Consider the following 17,540-nt stretch of genomic DNA (forward strand, 5'->3'; position numbering starts at 1 on the left):
ACCGTACTCCACTCCTAGCAGGGCTGGTGAGAAACTGGGGTTTGAAGCAGAGGAATGTCCATATTGTGGGTGATAAATATTTAGTTTTGTAAGTGCTTGCCCAAACTCAGGATTCAAGCTAAATCTCCCTTGCATACAAGGATGGTGGATCATATACATGGCTGGAATAAGCAATCATGTCTTTCAGTGAAGATTAGAACCTAGGTGCAGGAGATTAGCTGAGGAGCCCCTCCCACATGGTCATGTTGAAGGGCCTCCATGGGCCAATCTGCTTTCTTGGTTGCTGAACTTTCCATGTGGGTTGTCCACTGTGTTGACAGACATGCTTCTGACCCTTTGCTGAAAGATGACAAACACAATGAAACTATTTCCATTGAGAAACCCCTTGGGAAGGTCAGCCACCTGCAAAACAGCTGCCCACAGTATCACAGAAAACAGGTGTCCCTTTGCTTTCACAGAGCTGAGCAACAGCTCCTGCCTTCTGGTCGGAGATAATGATTTACTTGGATCCAAAGCCTTGGCCTTGCTTTAGCATCTGGCCTCAAAGGTTAAGCAGGGCCCTTTGAATGTCATGCATCACAGCTTGTAAATAAAAGGGCTCCATCTTTCCACCCACTCATCCCAAGAGTGTCCAGGCAAATGCTCCTCCCAGGGTTGGAAAGACCCCCAGGTTCCCCAGCACATGTCTGTGCTCAGACTCATTACTGTTTGGCCCTAAGCTGAAGTACTGCCATGAATCCTGAACCCTCGTGGAAACTCTGTTTGTGCTCTGTCACAGTTCTGGATTTCCTATTCTGTGTGCGTGAATAATTGGAGTGGTCTTGTTCTGTGTGTGTTTTGGGGAGAGAAGATCGGTGGCAGACCAGATTGAAGAACTTTTCAGTCTGTAGTGACTGAATTTAGTTTATTTCTTCAGCCCAACACTCTTGAATGTAAACAGCCCATAGGGTAGGGGCTGTTTTGTGTTCTGCTTCTTCTGTCAACACTTGGGGGACTCCAGAGCTCCTTGTGTGACTGTCCCAGGAATGTGGAGCACTTCCGGTCTGGTGTACTGAGCCAGGGACATCAAAGGTTCTGTTTGTGGCGATGAGAGCACAGAGGGAGGAAGCCTTCGTCTTGGTAGCCTCGCCTCCCCACCCTTGATTGCTTTTATAATTTACACTAGCCAAACTTGGGGAAGTTGCATGACCACAGTGTGTGTGAGCCACATAGAGCGCTTGCCTTGGAAGAACTTCTTACACGCGAACCTTGCGGAATCCCTGGCCTCTGGCTCAACTGGGGATGAGGGTGGGGTATGTGTGTGTAGGAGTGGTGGAGCCCGTCATGGTTAATTCAACGCAACATGTGTATTCAGGATGTTTTCTGAAAACATGACCTCATCGCTTCCAGCCCACAGGCTGTCATTATATTGGTGGTCACTTTTGACTTGGCTACAAAAATAATGCCTACCATTACTAATGTGAAAGTTCACAGATTGCACGCGGGATATTCTTACCTCCAGCAAGAGACAAGCACTCAGAAAGATGGCTGATACTGTCTCATCAGAACGGTTCTTTTTTTTTTTTTTTTTCAAGAGAAAACAAAGCAAAACAATAAATCTGCATGAGATCAAACAGGCATTGGGTCTCTTCCAAAGAATTGTAGCTTTTATTTAACTGTTTTTCAGTACTAGGGATCGAACCAAGGGCTTCATTCACACTCGGTAGGTGTGAACAACTTGGAGGGGCCTGTTCTCTCTTTCTTTCATCACACGGTCAACTGGAGGACGAATTCATTTATTCAACAAAGACTCTTTAAGCACCCAGGATGTCTTGAATCTCATAGTGCAGGGACACATGAGAAGCAAGGAATAAAATAGAACAGTTTAAAGTGGGGGTGTCATGAGACGAACTGACACAATTAGCAGAGGGCTCTGTTTGTTTATGTTAAGTCCAGTAAAATCAAAGCTTGTGCTGGAAGTCATTAACTAGTTGGGGGACAAATATCTGGGCAGTAAATTTTTTTTTTTTAAAAGAAAGCCATTTCTCTGTTGGAATTATTGGACACTCTTAGAGAGGGACTGTTCTCCCACAGGCCAGCTCTTATCTGAAAAAGGGGCCTCCCATTTGACTGATACTCATGAAACAATTGCTTCTTCTCATAGGCGGAAGTTCAGCCAAGCAGACCACCTGGGAAGGTGGGCATCGGGTCCCAGCACTGGCTTACTGGCCTGGCAGAGTTCCAGCCAATGCCACTAGCACCGCCTTATTAAGGTAGGAGATCTGAATGACCTTTAGCTGTCGGGGTTAGAACTGGAGCTGATGTGGACACATGGGCGGCTGGAGATCTTGGCAAACTCACTGCTCATTGGTTCCTTTGTTAGCCAGGAATTCTACTTAAGCACAAGCTCTGAAGGCAGCAGTGTGGATTTGCCTATAAAGTAATTCCTTATAGTAAAGTCGGCTGCAGAGGTGTATGTATGGCATCTCTCCACTGTATGTATGACGCCTCTCCACTGTATTAAAGCAAATAGATAAGGTCGGTTTCTTGGTGGAAAATCTGACTGCGATGGATCTCTGGAAACATTGCCATGGAAATTAAGGATCCCTGACTTATAGTTGGAACCCCTCACTAAGTCATTTAAAAAGTATTTGTTTATTTATATATTTGGTGTATGTGTGCATGTGGGATGTGTGTGTGTGTGTGTGTGTGTGTGTGTGTGTGTACATGCATGTGTATAGAAAGGCCAGAAGTTAATCATTGGAGTCATTTTTCTGAAACCACCCACCTTGTGTTTTGTTTTATAACTCTACTTAATTTTTAAGATTTGCACATGTGAGAGGGCTCTGCCTACATGCATTTTATGTTTACCATGTATGTACACTGTTGTGGAGGCCAGAAGGTGATGACATCAGATCTCAGGGCACTGGAGTTACAGACAGTTGTGAGCCATCATGTGGGGGCTGGGAACCAAACATAGGTCCTCTGAGCCATTCTCCCAGTTCCTCACCTTTCTCTATCAGACAGGGTCTCACTGTGATCTGGGGGATCAATGATTTGGTTAGGCTACCTGGCCAGCAAGCCCCAGGGATTCTTCTGCCTTTGCCTACCCACCACTGAGACTACAAGTGCCTGTTGCCATACCCAACTTTTTACATGGCTGCTGGGGATCCAACAAGGGTCTTAAACTTGTGTGGCAAGCATTTTACCAACTGTACTCTCTCCCAAGCCCATCTTCTTACTAATCCAGATGGGTCATTCCTGTCTGGTTCTGCCTTGTACTCACCAGCACAGCAGAGCCACCAAAGAAGTACTTACTCCTGTGCTCAGAACAATACTGGCTGCCTGCTTGAGAGGTTCTTTGGCACCAACCTGATAGGTTCTGGCAGGAGAACAATGGCAGCCAGAGGAAAGCAAGCACCACCAACACCTTCCAGCATCTCTGGATCTAGTGGGGAGGAAGGGCTGAAACAGATGCCAAGGGCAGGAGGGGCGGGCAGTCCTGACAGCCACAGAAATAGGCCAGTAGGCATCACCCCTGCCAGTCCTCAAATCCCGTGGGGGTTTGTGGGTCATCATTGTGCTCTCAGGAGGGGGCATCAGAGGGAGCCAGCAGGAGGGACAACAGCCACACAGCTTGGAATCTGTGGTGTCAGGCTGACTCAAAGAAGACCAGGAGGGCTACTTTTATGGATGTGACTTTGTGTTTTCAAGTTGCTTATCAAGAGCTAGGGCAAGTGCTGGGCTGCACATGCGCAAATAACTCCATAGACTTCAAGGCTTGGCTTTTGGCTGCTGAAGCATAAGCAGTGGCTTTGTATCTGAGAATTGTGTTTGTACCTGCCATCAACTACTGTACCACAATAAACTATTGTCTTACTGATACTGAGAGGACAATGGCTGAGGCTGTAATTGGTGACTAAAGAGAGTTCTCCATAGAGATAGCATTTTCCTGAGGGCCTGTGGCATTTTATCAGAAGAAAACTAGAGGAGAGTGTCAGCCCTTCTTAGAATATTTTGGTGGGAAGTTAGTCTGAATGGTAGCTGCATTTTCTCTGTTCTTTCTCTCATACCAATCCATGCAGGTGACTGGGCAAGGCTTCTTACTGCCTTGTTCCTGTGCCCCCCTCCTGTCAGCACCTAGGTGTTACGATAAGTCTTTCTGCCAAAAGCCACCCTAACCCTACCACCACATGGGCAGTCTCCACCAGCCGCCTGAGTCCTTCCTGCCACATGGATGGGCAAAATAATACAGAGACTTCTATTAGGTACAAATGCTGCTTGGCCAATGACTAGGATTTCTCATCTGCAAGCTCAGTCTTAATTATCATAAATCTATATATTTTATAAGACTTATCTTATCAGACGCCTTCCATTGGTGTCCTCCCTTGCCGGAGGATCACATCGTGAATCTGGAGGAAGAGAGGAGGGGAAAAAAAAGGGGGTCCACTTCCTGCTTGTCCTTGCTTAAATATGAGTCCCCTTGCTATGTCACTTCCTGCCTGGATCACCACTTCTCTACTACATTTCCCAGAATCCTCTTTGACTCCTAGTCCCGTCTAACTTGCTGCCTCATTGGCCAAACAGTACTTTATTCAACAATCAATAAGATGAACATATAGAGAAGTACATTCCCCATCACCTACGGGAACAAGATTTTGATCCGTGTTCTAGAATGGAGGGCTCACATTCCATTTCGTGGAAACCCAGGCTTGTCACCTGTTTCAGTACTTCTACAGCAGGGGTAACTTCCTTGTAGCTGGAGTTCTTGCAGCTTCTATTCAGATGGCCCAAGAGATTATGGCATCTTCAAGTAGTCAAGTTAATAGACATACTGTCATGAATACAGGAAACTTTGAAAAAGAGTGTTTGGGGAGACATGTGTGGGAAGCACCAAGATGGTTTAGCCCACAAAGGTGCTCGCTGCTAAGCCTGGTGAGCTGAGTTCCATCCCTGGTTCATGCATGATGGTAGGAGAGAACTGACTCCTGCAAGTTGTCCTCTGACCTCTACATGTGCACTGCAATGCTGGTGGACCCCAACACATACACACAATAAACAAACAGACATAATACAAATTAAATTGTAAAAGTATGTGCTGCAGAAGGGGTGGGGGAGTGGGGGGTGGGGCTGGAGAAATGACTCATGACTCAGCTGTTAAGTGCACTGGCTGCTCTTCCAAAAGCCCCGAGTTCAATCACCAGCAGCTACATGATACCTCACAACCATCTATAGTGAGATTGATGCCCTCTTCTGGATGCATGCAGACAGAGCACTCACATACATGAAAAGGAAAGGAAAGGAAAGAAAAAAGAAAAAAGAAAAAGAATGTGCTAGGTGCATTTAGCATGAACCTCACTGGCTATCTTTTGGTGATACCCAGTGTTAATATTTGGATGGGTGCCTCAATGGTATAATAATATTTTTGAGAAACCCTGCACTGGAATTGTAGAGTAAAATTATCACAAATTTTCTACTTTGCTCCCAAAGCCATTCTTCTGAAGGTAAGTTGACTTCTCAAAATTGAACTTCCAAGCTGATTTACTCATGACTACCTCCCTAGTTTCCAGGGCAATATTTCACCCATAGTTGGAGCCAGTAGGAAAATATTTGTTAAATAATGGGTTGTCTCCATTTGGTAATCATGTCTTCAGGCTTTGAGAGTAAGTCCTGTGCAAGATTAAACTTAACATTGTATATATTTTGAGCCAGGTAATTCTTTGCCTTGGGTGGGGGGGTGGTCTGTCCTATGCATTGTGGGATGTTTAACACGATGCCAGGCCTTTCCCTTGTAACTGTGACAACCAAGGTATCTCCAGGCAGTGCCACATGCTCCCTGGAAGGACAAAAAGACACTAATTGAGAACCACAACTTTAGTAGAAATTTCTCTTAGTCATATGAAAGAAGGTGAAAGTTCTGTTCTGTGCCTGAGATGGGCATTTCCATCCCTGCTCTGGATGGAGGATCACACCTGGTTCTGTACCTGAGATAGGCATCTCCATCCCTGTTCTGGATGGAAGACCACACCTGTCAAGAGCAGGAACAAGCAGGAGTTGACTGAACTGATAAGCTCTTGCAACAACCTCACTGGAAAATCAGCTAAAGCTGCAGAGAAACCCCAGCCTACCCCAGGGGCCCCTCCCTGCTGATACTAATAAGACGGTGGCTCAGTAGAAGGGTGAAGGTCAGTAGATTCTGTCTCATCTGCAGACATAGAATTGGGTCCAGATACAGGAGCTGTAAAGTTTGTCCTCATCATGTCCTGTGGTCTACATGATGCATCCTGGGTGGTACCCAGCCATATATCCTCTTTCAAGGCCATATGCTCTCTCCTAGTCTGACAGTGGTGAGGGTTTAGGGAGATGGGTCAAGGTCTCTTTCCTGCCTGCAGAGATGCTGTCCATAAGAGATATTTGTTATTTGTTGTTCAACATCCCCTGATGCTCTAGGACCCCTGTTTTCTCTGAAGTGGGTACTCTTGGGGCCAGGCTTGTCTGTAGGAGAGACTCAAGGGTGGGGAGGCCCTGGGATGGGCTGCCAGTCAAATATGAACACAGGCTAGCTCCTGAAGCCTCTGCAGTGTGACTAAGACCAGGAAGGGGTGGAGACCTCCCTTTTTCAGGGATAATGAGAGGGAATAACAATACCGAAAGAAAATTACAATTAAATGCTAAAAAAAAACCCTGTTTCTATATCTTAGGGACAGTTCATTCCTCCACTGGAGGTGGTTCTGTTCTCATCTCTTCTATTCTTGGCGCCTTTCCGAACTTACCTCCTCTACTTCCAGGGAGAGAGGAGATGAAAGTCACTCCTTTATCCTGGTCCAAGTCCCCCAAGCCCTTCCCTGATATCCCACTCCTCTCTTTCCATCTTTGGGTCATATTTCCCCCAGTTCAATTGCCCTTAGCTCCTAGGAAACCCTCCTTCCTAGCCTCTCCCTGCCTGTTGTGACATCTCCGTTATGGCCCACCCAGCCTTGGAGCCCAGGGATGTTCTACCAAAAGAAAGCCCCCCCTCCCGCCCCCGCCCCATGACCCTTCAGCTCCCTTCCTGCTGGCATAGCTTGGGGTGCAGCAGGCAGAGCCCTTCTGCATCCTCCTCATCACCACCCAATCTCTACTCCCTTTGACACCTCACTTGGAGGAGAGCACCGACAGGCTGGATGGGATTATGCAAGCCCTTGGTCCCAGCAACTTGGGAGGAGCCAGACAGGAGAACAATTGCTTGCACTTAGGAATCCAAAGCAGCCTGAGCCACATAGCGAGATCTTATATTTAAAGACAATGTACAGAAACACATGCATCTCCTAAGAACAAACTTCAGAGAAACAAGAGAAAGAAAATAATCTCTTAAAGATAGAAGAACGTGGAAGGTGTCCCCTGCCTGCTCCCACGCTAGCCTTTTGTTCACCATGCAAGCCCCCTGTCTCAGCCCTCTCCTTTCATGAGTGGGCACTGCCTTCCTCTCTCACTATCAGATGACCTCTGGAAGTGGTGCTTTGGGGGGAGAAGCCCATGAGGCACAGTGCCAGAGCCCATAAAGTGTTCACGTCAGGGGTCTAGGGTGTCGCTCGGTTGGTGGAATGTTTGCCTGGCTTACACAGAGCCCAGGGTTTGATCCCAACACTGCATAGGCAGAGTTTGTTAGCACATGCCTGTAATATGAGCACTCTAGAGGTCAGCCTTGGACACATGACAGTCTTGTCTTTAAAAACAGAAAACGCTTAGGGCTAGGGAGATTTCTCAGTGGGTAGGAATACTTGTACAGCACAGGACCCAAGTTTGAATCCCCAGAACCCAATACAAATCCTGAAAAAAGCCAAGTGCATGCCTGTATCCCCAAAGCATGGATGGAGACAGCAGAATCATTGAGGCTTGTCAGCTGCCAGCCTACCTCCATATTCAGTGAAAGGCCCTGTCTCTAGCGAACACAGTGGCGAGCGATAGAAAAGGAATCCTCTTCTGCCTTCTAGTGATGTGCTGAATGTGTGCCTGCACATAAATGAATGCGTACCACATCCCCACTCACACACACACACACACACACACACACACACACACACACAGAGAGAGAGAGAGAGAGAGAGAGAGAGAGAGAACAAAGAAGAAAGGAAAAGAAAAATACTTTAAAGTGGAATAAACTGGTCTATGATATATTTGTCTTTATGTCAATAGTTGTAAAATGTAATTTCCTTCTGTTTTTAAGATGTTTTCAAATTCTCCGTATGTGTGTAGGGAAATGTACATGTGAGTGTAGGTGCTCACAGAGGCTGACGTTACAGGAAGTTGTGGGCTGCCTGATGTGGGTGCTAGGAAACTTAGGTCCTTGGCTAGAGCTGTGCCATCTTTCTGGCCCCTCTTTTATAATAGAGGAAGAAACCTGTGAAAGCAAAAGTGCCCCCCTGGGTCAGAATGCAGCTCTGACAGATGGCCCAGCATCACAAAGTGCAGTGTTGGGTTCTGCAGGTTTGGAGCTTTGCTTACTCGTTTGCCCTATTTCTTCAAGGTTTCAAAGACTTCCAGGACCTGTTTCTTGGGTTAAAACTGAGGTTTGGAGGGTCACCAGTAGTCTCCATAAGACAGATCTGCCCTCCAGGTTCCTATGCAGGAAGGCCCAGCCTTTGGTTGGTGTGTTCCAGGGAGCATTTGCCTCTCCCAGGGCTAAACTCAGGGGCTGGGCTTCTGCCGTTCTCTGAGGAGTGACTTGCTGACTGCCTGGGCATGCCCACACTGGACTGCCCTACCTTGAGCAGTGTGAGTCGCCAGACCTGTCGAAGAAGTTTTCTTTGTGGGTGAAAGTTCTTGTTGAGTTCTGGGAGACTAGACTCCTCTGAAAGGCATGCCAGACTGTGTCACACCGGGATTCCCTGAGCATTAGATTTAAGTTAGTGCTGTGTAGTCAGGACGCCAAACCTCAGGATTCAGAGGAGAAAAAAAGACAGGAAAAAGAAAGGATGTAATTCATTCTGAAAGTGTAATGCAGGGTCTGTTTTCCTAGTTTGGCCTGTCTGTGATGCTGATGTCTCTTAAGATGGAAAAAGAAAGCCTGCAGTCTTCTTCAAATTTGTGTGTGAGTGTGTATGTTTGTGAGTGTATGTATGTGTGAGAGTATTTTGAGATTGTATGTGTGTGTGTATGTTTAAGTGTATGTATGTGAGTATGTGTGAAAGCATGTCTGTGTATGAGTGTGTATGTGTGTATGAGTATGTATGTATGAGTGTGAGTGTGAGTGTATGCATGTGTGAATGCATGTGTGTGTGACTGTATATGTGTGAGTCTGTGTGAGTGTATGTGTGTGTAAGTATGTGTGTGTGTGTGTGTGAGTGCTCGCACATGTGTAGGGAGGCCAGAGGACAACCTCAGCTGTTGCTCAAGCACTGGCCTAAAACTCATTAGGCTAGGCTGACTGGCCAGTGAGGCCCAAGGATTTACTCCTCTCCATCTCCCCAGAGCTGGGAGGATTCTGCTGCCCAGATTTTTGTAACATGGGATCTGGGAACCAAACACAGGTTTTCATGCTTGCAAGGCAAGCACTTTCATAGCTGAGCTATCTCCCCAGTCCATTTCAAAATCTAACATTTGTGTGTGTGTGAGTGTGTGTGTGTGTGTGTGTGTGTGTGTGTGTGTGTGTGTGTGTGTTGTTCAAGAGCGTTTTCTGAACAACCAAGAAGACTGGGCTTTCGATCCTATCACCCACATAACAAGCTGGATGCCTGTAACCTCAGCTCCAAGGTGGACAGGGTAAGACACAGTGAGGAGAATCACTAGGGCTTGCTGGCTTCCAGACTCACAGAGAACACACAAGTCCCAGGTTCAGGAAGAGATGCTGCCTCAAAGAAATGGAGAGTGACAGAGAAGAACTAACACATTTTTACCAGCTTCTGTGTGTGCATACAGATGTGTAGACACCTCCACAGAGGTGTGCAAACCCCCACACGTGTGCTCATATGCACACAAATTAAAACAATCTGTTGTACATTGTAGATCCTGTTTTTCTTGCTTATGGGTTTGATACTGATCTCTGTTAGGGGTGTGTGTGTGTGTGTGTGTGTGTGTGTGAGAGAGAGAGAGAGAGAGAGAGAGAGAGAGAGAGAGAGAGAGAGAGAGAGAGAGAGGGAGCACTTCAGTCTTTTTAGACCACACTGTAGATCTCTTTGCTTCCTGGTTTGTGGCAGGAACCTTGGACTCTGGACAGGTTTCCAGACTGTTCTGTACTCTGCCGAGTGCTGACTCTGCATACCTTGACTGTGCACCAGTGTGGGATGCCAGCTCCTGGAGTGCCTATCTCAAGAGATAAGCCGAAAGTTTTGTGAACTGTGAATGCTCCCGGCAAACAGAAACACTTTGTCCCACAGTCAACAAGAAATTCTGCCACAGGTCATAGGCAGAGCCCTGGAGAGGGGAAGGATGTGGAAAGATTGGAGTTGCCACACATGTGTAGCCTCTGTGGGAGGCAGAGAGCCACTCCCTAGAACTCAGGGCAGATAAATTGGGAAGACATAGCCCTAAGAGCTTTCCCACCTGTGATCCTGAATTCTGATGCTGTCCCAGTCTCTGGGTACCAGGACCTCTTTTCTGGGAAAATCTAACCCATGACAGAATTCATGTTGGCCCAGCCCCAGCTCTGGCAAGTCCCACTGGTTCTCAGCTCCCTTGGCTCTTCTATAAACTGCTCTGTTGAAAGGACAGCCCCTCTGCTCTTCCTGATGACCTATCCCCATCTCGTGATATGAGCACAGTAGGCAGTGTGGTAAAGTTCCACATGACTTAAAAAAAAAAAAAAAATCACATGACACAAGTCTGTAATCTTAGCCCTCATAAAGTGGAGGCAAGAGGATCAGGGATTCAAGGCCGGTCCGGGTACATGAAACACTGTCTTAACAAACAACAAACAAAACAGAAAGGAATAAAATCACATTAACAAGACCCACCAAACATCTTAATAGTGGGTGGGTTGGGGAGATGGCTCAGTGGGTAAAGTTCTTGCTACTCAAGCATGAGGGCATGGGTTTGGATTCCCAGCACTTGTGTACAAGCAGGACACCAAGGCACATCTGGAACCCCAGTGCTGGAAGGAAAAGCATCCTGGGGCCTCACTGGCCAGTTAAGCTGAAATATCAAGAGACCCTGTCTCGGAAAACAAGATGTAGAGTGGGAGGCGAAGACAGTTGATGTTAGCCTCTAATCTCCACACATTACATGTGGGCAAGCATGCACACATGTACACACAGTACACACAGGAGTTCCAATATTTATTTATTTATTTATTTATTTATTTATCTATTTTTATTTCACACACATTGGTGTTTTACCTGCATGTGTGCCTGTATAAGGGCATCAGATCTTTTGGAACTGGAGTTGCAGACAGTTGTGAGCAACCATGTGGATGCTGGGAATTGAACCCGGGTCCTCTGGAAGAACAGTCAGTATTCTTAACTACTGAGCCATTTCTTCAGCCCCCAGAATTTATTCTTCAAATAATAAAATATTAACAGTAATTACCCTCAAGTGGTGGACTAGTTATGTGTTATTTTCTTTTTTATATTTCTGTGTGTTCTAAGTTTTTTCTCATAAAACATTCACTATTGCCAGGCAGTGGTGACGCATGCCTTTAATCCCAGCACTTGGGAGGCAGAGGCAGGTGGATTTCTGTGAGTTTGAGGCCAGCCTGGTCTCCAGAGTGAGTTCCAGGACAGGCTCCAAAACAATACAAAGAAAAAAATAAAAAATAAAAATCACTATTTTGTAATGGGCAGAAAAGAATTAAAGTTAGGTCAGAGAACTGGAATATTTCACATGTCATAACTAAAATTTCACATACTTCAGTTAAAGACTAAATATTCATGAGAGGGAGACTGAGGCGATGGAAAGTGAAGTGTTTTCTTGCAGACACCTGCCACCCTGCCATCCACCACTCCTGATAAGGCAGGGCCAACTCTTAGTCCTTGGGTTCAAAGGTGTGACCCTGTTGGTACTTGTAAGACAAACAGCCAGCACGTGCCAGGCTCCTTCTGTATATCTTCCCTGCATGTTTTACCCACACATCCACTCTGTGAGGCAGTGATTGTTATTAAACCACACAGTTTACAGAATCGGAGACCGCAGAATTGGATCTTAGGTGGTAAGGCCGAATTTGAGCCTAGGCAACACCTGGCCACCTCTTGCTTCTTGTAGCAGAAATCCAGGTAGAACAAAAGAGAAATGACATGGGCTGTAGGAGAGGCTGCTGGCTTGCGCTCTGGGCTGCTTTGGGTGGGGTTTGATCACAGGAAATCCTGGGAGAGTTGGAGGAGTTGAGGCCAACTGTGTCTTGTTCTTTTTGCAGCATGCTAGACATCTTCCCCACGGCGATAGCCCTGGCAGGAGCCAGCTTGCCTCCAAACCGGAACTTTGATGGGCTTGATGTCTCTGAGGTGCTCTTTGGCAGGTCACAGGTGGGGCACAGGGTAAGTGGAGGAAGCTTGTGTCTGGGCTGTGTCTCACATCTCACACCTGCTACCTCCGTACAAATAACTACCTCAGAAGGCGCATGCCAATGGCTCGTAAAGACCCCGAGCAAAAGTTCCTGGTGATGAATTTCAGAGAGGAACTGCCTCCAATAATTCAGTTTGCTGATCCAGATTTATATTTAACATTTTGGCTTAGTGTAGAATTATGTGAGTCTTTATTATCTCTACGGCTTAGTTTTCTTTCTTTCTGCATGCACTCAATTTTCTGTCATAACTTGGGCACTCAGCACGTTTTTGTTGGACAAGATGCCTGTGCAGTTGTAGGCTCAGCTAGAAAAGAAGCTCTCCAGGGGCAAGGGAGAGCCTAACCAAATCTGCTGGGTTCAGATTTCAGTTGTCATGTACCTAATAGCATCCGTACCCAGCCAGCAGCCAGTGTGTACAAGGTGGATGAACAAATGAATGAATGAATAAATGAATGAGCGAATGAAAGTCAGCAAGCTCTTTATGTTCCCAGCATTCTCCCTGCTCTGGGAGGGCTCAGCACACACTTCCATCCTGTTATTTTGTTGTTATTTACTTGTTTACTTTTGAAAGACCCTCTTGTAACAGGGTCTGATGTAGAACTTGCAATCCTTCTGCCTCAACCTCTTGAGTGCTGGGATTACAGGTTTGTGACACCACAGCTATCTGCCTGTTCTTGAATTAGCAGCCCCTGGTAATGACTCTGGGCTTCTACATTCCAGCATCCTCCTTATTGTCCCCTCCTCAGAGTGCTCTGGAGCACCAAATAGCAGCCAGGGAATTCCGTCCTGATGGGCTCTCCCTGTCACTTTCATGTGTTTCCCACGAAACACATGTGTTTCCCTAAAAGGAAGAGGAAGCAGGAGTCCATATGAGCTTGGAGACCCCTGAGTGCGATCCAGCGAGCACCCAGAAAACCAGGTGGAGACCCATGCATCTGTGGGTCTATTTTTGACTTTGAGGGGGGTCACCCAGGAGTGGTTGTTGTGCTTGTGGGCGCTGAGGCACCTTCCCATGTCAGCCAGAACCCCAGCCCTGAGTGGCACACCACACTTCTGCGCTCGTTGATGAAGTTCTTAGGGCTTGGCAGATGAGACCCAAGTAGTCCTTTAAAGGAGTCTTGGGTCACTCTCTGTAGAGCTGCGGATTCTCCGGGCCTGGCCCTCTGGAACAGCATGGCACAGGAAGACAGTTTCACTTTAAGCCGGAAGTGCTGTGTGACCCTAGCAGCATTAGCAGCACAACTTCTGTGGAGAGGTGCTCCTGAGTGTTTATTGCCATGGCTACCAATAGAGTAATTGGGGTCACCAGGAAGCGATCTTCTTGACATCCGGCCTTCTGTGGATGCCAGCTCCCTCATGAGCTTACGTCTGTTCCTGGACAGAGCTTCATAGCCCTTTAGCAACAGATTGTGTGTGCTCACTGGGTTAGATGAAGGAACCAAGCAGGAGAAGCAGGCACAAGTCTTGACACCATCAAGGGACCTACATTGTATTGGTAACCTAGCCCAAGTGGGGGCTTGTTTATTTCCTCACCACACCTAAGGCCTAGCAAGAGACAGCTAGCCTACTGCCTACAGGGAGCTTCTCATGGTATCTGCATGTGGGTGCTGTGCCCAGTCTCCCAGAGCACTGGCTTCTTCCAGTGTTCATATAGACACTCTAGGGAAGACCACTTTAAAATTTAAGACTAGGGGTAGTAAATGGCTATGTGAGTTTTTTGTTTTGTTTTATTTTTTTGTTTTGTTTTATTTTTTTCTGGTCAGCCTTAAGTGTTGAAATAAAGACACTAAATTGTCTTGGATTTGTAATCATTTTAGAAGAGGCCCGAAGATCAGAACAAATGATTTTGTATATATTCACCCATCCACCCACCCATCTATCCACCCATATATATATATGATGTATGTACTTCTAACAATACTTATTTTGCATGCATTGTGTGTATGCCTGAGTTTGTGTGTGTGCACTGCATGTATACAGTACCCACAGTCATCAGAAGACACGAGATCCCCTGCAGGTAGAGTTACAGATGTTTGTGAGCCTCAATATTGGTGCTGGGAACCAAACCCAGGTCCTCTGCAAGAGCAGGAGTTGTTCTTAACCACTGAGCCATCTGTCCAGCCCCTTTTACCTCCATTTAGAAGGATTCAAATATGGGTTGGCTTAGAAAACGATTCCAGTTTCTAGAAGCTCAAAACGTTATTCAGATGGCTCTCAGTGGTTGGCTTCTTTGTATTGCAAGGGTAGCCCAGAGCTGAAGAGAGAAACAGCCTAAATACACACATCCTCATACATCTCCCAGGGCCATGGAATGAGAGGCATAAGGCAAACAGTGACTGCTGGCTTTCATAGCCACAATCTCATGACCTACTCCATTCCCTCTTGGAAGGTGGAGTTTGTGATATTCCAAACTCTCAGTAGCTGACCTCTGGCTGCACGCTCTGCATATTTTTAACCATTATAGGCAGGGAGAGCAACCACAAAAAGAAGGACGAGAGCCTGAGAGGGGATGGACACACATTTCAGAACCTTGTGACCCACTTTTTGTTCTCCTGACTCCAAGATGGAAGCTGGAGGTGGAGGCATCATGAGTGATCAACACGTGGCTTTCATGACCAGGTCCAAATATTGTCAATGAAGGGAAAGTTTCCTCAATACCTTTGCATCTGCGTAGTCCACTCCAATCCGGGCCAGCTGTGGGCTATAAACGTTTGGCACACCAGGAGCCATACATTGAGGAAACATGAACACCATCACTTCTCTTAGGGAGGCCCCTAGTGTCACCCAGAGTGCCATCCAGATGATTGACACCCCCTCCCCCACTCCTGCTTTTGGAGATTTGAAGCTGTGTACACCCTGTCCTGATGGGGTGTGGTTCAACACCTCAGGAGATAATACTGTGTGGGGTGACACTCCCACGCTTAACAAAACAACAGGAATGTAACAAAGCAGACCAGCACATAGGAAAGAAAAGGAACCAAGAAGTCTGTACAGGTTTGCAGAAGAAAGTCAGCTAGCTCTGAACTGTGGACCACACATCTGGCGAGGAAATAACTTCAGCCATGATTGCGTGTAAACTTACAGTCTTCTTCCTATGTTGACATAAACAAAAAGCTGTCGGCTCCAAGCGGTGTGGCTTATGTGAGTGTCTCAAGATCCACCCCCATCTCTGAGAACTGGCCATCCCAGTTTTGCTTCGTGGGTTCTGGAAGTTTCTGCTTAGTGCCACTTACACCTTTTGAATGTGGCAGCCTCTCCTTCAAGAGGTTCTCTTGTTGAGCCCCAAAGGATACCATGGTTTGAAGAGACCGACCTGGACTGTGTCTTCACTGTGAGTCTGAACATATCGCAGATGGGAGACTCAAGATGGAACATGTCTTGTGTCCTTTGGTGGCACCCCCACCCCCCACCCCCCCTAGCCTTTCTCAAGAAAACAAAGCAATGTCCTGCTGTGATAGGCGTGGCTTTCTGGGGATGGAAGAAGTGAGGTTTTCAATAATGACTTCCTTTCTTCTTTGGAGGAAGCTTGCTGGGGGTGTTTGTAGGGTTGACGGGGGTGGGGTGGGGAAGCAGCAGGTGTGGGGGAACCCTGCCCAGGGTAGCATCCTCTCAGGGTACTGAAACTGGCCAGGGAGGGGTCAGGGGGGCAGCTGTTTCCCTTTCAAACAGATGTTTCTCATTATTTTTTCCCCAAGCCCCACAGAAACTTTGAATCATGTAAGTGCCTTCCCAGCAATATATACAGACATGATTCATACCGGGGCAGTCTCATGCCTCCAGCCCAAACCCACCAACCTACCAAGGATGCTGGCCTTTTATTTCCTACCAAGTCCTTCCCTCGGGACCTCTGAATTAGGTGTTTCCGCTCCTCCGGGTAATTCTTCCATGTCTGACGGAATCAGGAAAGAGTTCCTCAGCAGCACAGTAGGAGTGAGTCATGGGTGTCTGTTCAGGCTAGGCTTGGGTTGGAGCCGTAGCTCAGGGATAGAGCGTGTACCTAGCCTGTGTGTGGACCTGGGTTCGATCCCCAGTACTGAAATAAGAGGTCTGGAGGTGAAGTTGTGCCACTCTTGCTGAAGAGAGTTAGAGAGGCAATCAGAAGCAGAGGAGGGAGGAAGCCAGGGCTTCTTCACCAGCCCCAGGATGTTTGTAAGCCATCTTTGCAGGTTGCTTCTTGCACTGACTGCAGTCAGGACTCCCAGGTGTATGACCCAAGCAGCTATAAGCAGCTCCTCTCAGAGAAGGGCCCTGGGGGCATTTAAAACGCTGCTGTGGCTGTGTTGGAAGTTTTAATTTGTGAAATTAAAAAGCACTGGCCCGGACACTCGGAACCCTGCAGATTACAGAGCCAGCATTGGGCCAGTGAATCCAATTTACCCAGTGAGATAGATCTTTTAGAAGACCATCCGTCCTAAGCACCTAGTGAAATGACAATTTCACAGTGGCTCCCAGGAGTTGGCCAGCATCGGCTACAGGCTTGCGCTTGACAGTGAGTATTTAGGGGTGTGGGTGGAGATATGGGGGTAGAGTGGACCATGACACCTAGCATGATTTCCTTTCATGTGTACATAGACATGTATGTAATATGTGCCTGGGGGAGGGGCACATGTGCCACCCCTGCCTGTGGAGGTCAGAGGGCAACTTTTGGTTCTGACCTTCCACATTGCTGAGGTGAGGTTTCTCAAGTCAAGCACAGTTGGCCCCCAACCTTCTAGCTGATTCTCTCTCTGCCGCCCATCTTGCAGGAGTGCTGAGATTACAGATGTGCACCACTGTATCTGGCTTTTGATGTGGGTTCCTGGGATCGAGCTCAGACCGGCAGACTTGTCCATCAAACACATTTTCCCCGCAGTGCCATCTCGCGTTGGCCCAGCATGGTTTTCTTAGACACAGGCTCCCCTCTCTTTCTCAGGTACTGTTCCATCCCAACAGTGGAGCTGCTGGAGAGTATGGGGGCCTGCAGACTGTCCGCCTGGACCATCACAAGGCCTTCTACATTACTGGTAAGTAGAGCCCCTCACCCTACCTTGGGGGCTCCCCGGGAGAGGGGGTATGGTGCTCTTCTTTGAGAAGTGAACAGCATGCA

General features: G+C 47.2%; 1 protein-coding gene across 11 annotated transcripts in view; it reads left to right on the plus strand.

Moving 5' to 3' along the window:
- Arsg (arylsulfatase G) overlaps nucleotides 1–17,540 on the plus strand; it is a 134,540-nt gene that overhangs the window by 108,664 nt on the left and 8,336 nt on the right. For 10 of the 11 annotated variants that reach the window (XM_027425812.2, XM_027425811.2, XM_027425813.2 and 7 more), the window contains 3 exons: nucleotides 2,144–2,252; nucleotides 12,305–12,425; nucleotides 17,367–17,457. In XM_027425812.2, the coding sequence (XP_027281613.1) occupies nucleotides 2,144–2,252; nucleotides 12,305–12,425; nucleotides 17,367–17,457 (321 nt within the window). The remainder of the gene's footprint in view (nucleotides 1–2,143; nucleotides 2,253–12,304; nucleotides 12,426–17,366; nucleotides 17,458–17,540) is intronic. The other variant, XM_027425814.2, reaches the window with a different exon arrangement.

Source organism: Cricetulus griseus, chromosome 7, assembly GCF_003668045.3.
Source record: "Cricetulus griseus strain 17A/GY chromosome 7, alternate assembly CriGri-PICRH-1.0, whole genome shotgun sequence".
In the NCBI taxonomy this organism is placed as follows: Eukaryota; Metazoa; Chordata; class Mammalia; order Rodentia; family Cricetidae; genus Cricetulus; species Cricetulus griseus.